This window comes from Chiloscyllium plagiosum, chromosome 39 (genome assembly GCF_004010195.1).
Source record: "Chiloscyllium plagiosum isolate BGI_BamShark_2017 chromosome 39, ASM401019v2, whole genome shotgun sequence".
NCBI lineage: Eukaryota > Metazoa > Chordata > Chondrichthyes > Orectolobiformes > Hemiscylliidae > Chiloscyllium > Chiloscyllium plagiosum.
Genome location: NC_057748.1, coordinates 14,289,823 through 14,295,822, shown reverse-complemented (window position 1 = coordinate 14,295,822; position 6,000 = coordinate 14,289,823). Strand labels below are relative to the sequence as shown.

Below are 6,000 nucleotides of genomic sequence, written 5' to 3'. Positions count from 1 at the left end.
GGTAAAGTAAGTATTGGAATCCCTTTTGTTGCCAAAGGAGATACCAATAGTCCACATAAATGAAGGGTTAGGTATCTCCTGGGAGTTCCACACCCCTTGGCACCCACCTTCATCAGGAAAGGTTGAGAGAATGAACCAGACACTCAAGAAGCAGTTATCTAAATTAATAATAGAAACCAGACTCCCTTGGACTAAATGTTTACCAAAGCCCTTTTGCGAGTGCGAACGGCCCCAAGGATATGGGGCTCTCCCCTTATCGGATATTGCCCTATCTGGGAACAAAAGGGGAACTGCCAACCCTGGAGACTAAAGATCTGTTTTTAAAGAAGTATATACTGGGCTTGTCCTCCTCTTTGTCTTTACTTAGGAGACAAGGATTACTGGCACAGACTCTGCCCCTTGAATTCACCGTTCATCCCATCCAACCGGGAGATTGGGTCCTAATTAAGTCATGGACAGAAACTAAATTGCACCCGGATTGGGAGGGACCGTACCAGGCTCTTTTGACTACAGAAACGGCGATACACACGGCAGAGAAAGGCTGGACTCACTACACCAGGATTAAAGGATCGGCGGAATCCCCACTTAAGAAAGAAGCCTGGATGGCCGAATCAACGGAAGAACCAATGAAACTCAGACTCAAAAGACGTTAAGTAACTGATTTTTATGTGGACGTGGGATAGTTTCTTTTTGATATCTATATATTGTATTGCATGTTAAATCTCTCGGTCCTTCAATATTATTGTAGGATGCTGGGGACGCTTAGGATTACCATATTAGCTTTCTTAGTATTGGGATCTTGTCAAACGATGCTGTCATCTCCATATTTGTTATTAATGGTCCCTGAGTCTGAATATCCCCAAGTAATAGAGGTCGATGCTTGCAGCCGAGTAAAATGCGCAGATGTAAAGTATCAGAGGAAGTATATTTCTTCCGAAACCCTTCTTAAGACCCTACCGGACACAAGGTATGGTTCGCAAAAACCGCCACCTGGCATCACTATCCATAGAGCTCCCTTTCGCCCAGCCCTAGACTGTCCTGACAGAAAGTGCCACCCGATATATCTCACCATCAAAAATACCTCCTCTGAAGACTCCTTTCCACGTAAAAACGGTTCTCGACTCCTTAGTAACGATTTAAAGATAGTAATAGAATCCACTGGAAAGTGATTGTTGGGCTGCTGTTTCCGAATAGTCATAGGAAACGGAAAACGAGCCAACCAACTTGATAGTAAGATACAACATTTTTCCCCTCCCAACAACCCAAAGGTAGTAAAAATTATCGAGGAGAAGGACTTGAAGCAGACCATTGAAATAGAAACTGGATACGGGGACGCAAATGCCTGGGTTGTATGGGTAAAGTTCACTGTTAAAACTCTGAATAAAAGCAATTGCTATGCATGTTCCACACGGGTGGAACCGAAACAGGAAGGGCATGGAATGTATGATAGCCCTGTATCAGGACAAGACTGCATGGAATGATAGGAATTGTATATCCCTACCTCTAATGTTCCCTCCCTTGGAGAATACAGATTTGAAAGCTCCCCCTCCCGTTTTTGACGACGGTTGGGAATCACACATCGTGTATAAGCCGACAGGGTACAAATCGGTCTAGAGACTTGGGGGAGCTGAGGTTATGTATAGAAACTCAGAATGACACTGAAACGTACAAAGGAGGGAACTACTCAGCACTCAGGGTTCCCCGGGCGGATCTCTGGTGGTACTGTGGAGGCAGAATATTGCGACCTACCCTACCTCCTGACTGGAGAGGGATATGTGCAATTGTGCAATTGGCAATTCCATTCACCTTAGCATTTGAGAAGGAGAAGGTGGTAGTAACAAAGAGTGGGAGGAGTAAAAGGTCGTTATTAGATACTTCCTTTGATGATAGGATTTGTCTCGACTCTATAGGAGTTCCTAGAGGGGTCCCTGATGAGTTCAAGGCCCGCAACCAGATTGCGGCAGATTTTGAATCGGCCCTATTTTGGTGGGTAACAGTCAACAAGAATGTGGACTGGATAAACTATATTTTTTTTACAACCAGCAAAGATTCATCAATTACACTAAAGATGCAGTCAAAGGTATTTCCGAGCAACTTGATGCAACCAGCAGAATGGCCTGGGAAAACAGACTGGCCTTAGATATGATCCTAGCCGATAAAAGGGGGTGTATGTGTAATGTCAGGAGGGAGCTGTTGTACCTTTATTCCAAATAATACAGCACCTGATGGGTCAATCTCTCGTGCCTTGCGAGGATTGACCACCTTGGCGGAAGAATTGGCTGAGAATTCAGGAGTGGACACATCACTCACGGGATGGCTGGAAACATGGTTTGGGAAGAGGACAGGTGAGGTAGTCTCCATCCTCACCTCCCTGATAGTGGTAGCAGGGGTACTGACAGCAATTGGCTGTTGTATCATACCTTGTGTACGAGGGTTAACCCAGCGGCTAATTGAGGTGGCCTTGGCAAAACAAATGCCTCTAAAAGGTAATCAGGCAGAGGAGCTCAACCTCTTGAACAATGAGGGGATGGGTGACCTTAAGGAATTAGCCACTATAAATGAAGTCTCAGGGATGATGCTAGTGAACTGGAAGGCAACGTATGAGACAAATGCAGAAGACAACATTTAGTAGCCAAGAAGAAAAGGGGGGGGGGATTGTAAGGTATAGGGTTAAAATTGTGCAGAATAAGGCAACAGGTGTTGCTTCTGCAAAAGCTTACATTATAAAATTAGGCTGTACATGCCAATACTAAACAGAAGAAGCGAAAACAGGCAGAATTATCTACAACTAATAGGGCAGAGTGACCGTGTAGCAGGATGTACCAGGCACAGGAAAATAGAAGAAGCAAAAACAGATAGAATTATCTATGACTAACAGGGCAGAGTGACTGTGTAGCAGGATGTACCAGTAACAGGAGAATAGTGTGCCAGTCTCAGGAGGGATGTGGCCAACGGATGGAATTTAGTTTGGCAGGATGATCGCACGAAGACAGCAAACTATGCCAGGATAGTCACATATAAGGAATGAGATAAATAAGAGTAAGGGGCGACAGGCTTAGGGTAATGGGAGAAGTAAACAGAGGCGGAGAGAAGCTAGACAAAGATGGAGTAAAGCTAGAGCTTGTGATAGGCTACGCGCTACAGCAAAAGTAACCAATTAGGTGAAAGGGGAGGACTGAGAGACACAACTGAACAGCATAAATCAGAATGTAACCCTCAGATCGGGGTGCTTACTCGTGAGGCACCCGTTCTTGCAAGTACGTATCAATAAAATTCGCTGCTTCAGAATTTGACTTGGACTGAAATTTATTAATATGTGAGTTTTATTTCTCACAGACAATTGCATGAGGCAGGAATTGAACCCGGGTCCCTGGCTCTGTGAGGCAAGTGTGCTAACCACTGAGCCACTGTGTCGCCCAAATGGGCTTAAGTTGAGGCATCAAGCTTTAGAGTTAGCTCGTGAAAGGGAATGGATAAGGCAGATAGGGAGAAGTTATTTCTGTTGTTTGATGCATCTTAGAATCCATGGAATCCTTACAGTGTGACCCAATGGGTCTACACCGGCTCACAGTATTCTACCTAAACCCCGCACCCCCGACCCTGTCCCCATAACTCTGCATTTTCCAAGGCTAATCCACATAGCCTGCACACTATTGAGCAATCTTTTCAGTGCAGGGTAGGGATAGTAACCAATAAATAGCAATAAATGGAAAGATATTCAGAATTAAGCATTTCAGAAGGTCTTTGTGGGTACTGACAAATACTATGTAAAAGGTAAAAGTTGATGATGAATGTCTCAGCCTTATTAGAGTATTAATCTATTGTTTGTTTTTCTATGTTCAGTGTATCTAACTTAAATGTATATTTTATGAAATGTGTATTAATATTGTTTTATATCAGCTGCCTTTGTTAACTAGATTAATGGAATCCCTACAGTGTGGAAGCAGGCCATTTGGCCCATCAAGTCCACACCAACCCTCTGAAGAGCATCCCACCTCCCAACATTTCCCATGGCGAATCTACCTAACCTGCACATCTTTGGACTGTGGGAGGAAACCGGAGCATCCGGACTAAACCCACGTAGACACGGGGAGAATGTGCAAACTCCACACAGTCACCCCAGGATGGAATTGAACCCCGCTCGCTGGCGCTGTGAGACATCAATGCCAACCACTGTGCCACTGCAGATTCAATTAATCTCAACACCCTTTCTCTATAACTTTTCCATTTTAAGTAGCTTTCTTTGGGGCAGCACAGGGGCTCAGCAGTTAGCACTGTTGCCTCACAGCACAAGGGGCCTGGGTTCAATTCCCACCTCGGGCGACTGTCTGTGTGGAGTTTGCACATTCTCTCCATGTCTGCGTGGGTTTCCTCCAGGTGCTTTGGCTTCCTCACACAGGTCAGGTGAATTGGCTGTGCTAAATTGCTCATAGTGTTAGGTGCATTAGTCATGGGAAAATATAGGGTAGGGGGGTGGGTTGCTCTTCGGAGGGTCAGCGTGGACTTGTTGGGCTAATACAAAGGGAAGGGCCTGTTTCCTTACTATAGGGAATCTAATCTAAAGTATTTCTCAAATGCCCTTTCAGAAAATTATTATTGAATTTGCTTCCTTCAGTCATTCAGGGTCCTAATAAAGTCACTAATTGGTCAAGGTTCTGCCGTAAAAGGACTTCTGGGGAAAGGCTGTATAAAGACAACGTTGAGGGAATGTAGTCGTGCTTGTGAGCTACAGTGAGGTTAGAAATGAAAATGTTACTTACTCATCTTCGTCCTCCTCATCATGGTCTGGGTCATCAACCCACAAAGTACAACGGGCATTTTTGGAAACCTTGTCTGACCAACAGCAAGACATTGTCTTGAGGTAATCAACTGTACACCGCAAATCTTCGTCTCCTGTTCCAGAAGACAGTGGGAGACAAAGAGGGTTGTAAATTTACTTTCACGGGCTGGAACTCTCACCCGCCAATACAAGAAATTAACCCACACGCAACTGGTGAGCTGTGAGTAGCCAGGGATGCCAGGTCTTGTTCCTCATTGCCACATGACAGGGGACCCTCCCACACAGAGAAATGAAGGATCAAGCCGCTGCCATTACAAAGGGAAGTGGCAGTCTGGCCCGGCCAGGACAAAACCATGGATCTCGAAGGTGAAGAGAGGATGTAATCTCCGCATGGATTGCAATGATTCACCATCACCTTCTCAGGACCAAGTGACTCATAGAATTACCAAGAATTTGCAGGATACAGACTGATCCAGCCGGTCGGTGATGGTATGAGTGCACTAGCTCTCGCCCTTGCTAGTTTATAGAACCTAATCAGTGTAGGGTCAGAGAGTCACAGAGCTGTACAGCACGGAAACAGACCCTTCGGTCCAAATCATCCACGCCGACCAGATATCCTAAATTAATTCAGTCCCATTTGCCAGCACTTGGCGCAAATCCCTCTAAACCCTTCCTATTCATATACCCGTCCAGATACCTTTTAAATGCTGTAATTGTCCCAGCCTCCACCACTTCCTCTGGCAGCTTATTCCATACACGCACCACCCTCTGTGTGAAAAAGTTGCCCCTGAGTTCCCTTTTAAACCTTTCCCCTCTCACCTTAAACTTATGCCCGCTAGTTCTGGACTTGCCTACCTTTGGGAAACCATCTTGACTATTCACCTTATCCATGCCCCTCGTGACTTTGTAAACCTCTATGTTTCCGTCGCTCCAGGGAATAGCCCTAGCCTATTCAGTCCTCGATTCCTTTGTCCCTCGTATTTGACCAGTTCTCGGTTAAATGCATTGGTGCTCATCTCGATGGAGCACTTGAAATGCAGTGGGCAGTGTCCCTGCCTCTGAACCTGGGTTCAAGTCTGACTCCAGGACTTTCAGGTGGTCAAGAAAGGGCTTCCAAAGCACCTACAACAGGCAGTAACAGCAGAAGTGTCAGCCTCACTTGAGTGCAGGCCCTCAGGTGACAACTGGTCAGTGAGGGGTTAATAATCCCTTCCCTGAGG

At 45.6% G+C, this 6,000-nt stretch overlaps 1 protein-coding gene across 4 annotated transcripts in view; it reads right to left on the bottom strand.

Moving 5' to 3' along the window:
• Nucleotides 1-6,000, bottom strand: part of LOC122542254 (interleukin-2 receptor subunit beta-like) — a 113,171-nt gene that overhangs the window by 33,363 nt on the left and 73,808 nt on the right. For all 4 annotated transcript variants that reach the window (XM_043679798.1, XM_043679797.1, XM_043679799.1 and 1 more), the window contains one exon: nt 4,761-4,893. In XM_043679798.1, the coding sequence (XP_043535733.1) occupies nt 4,761-4,893 (133 nt within the window). The remainder of the gene's footprint in view (nt 1-4,760; nt 4,894-6,000) is intronic.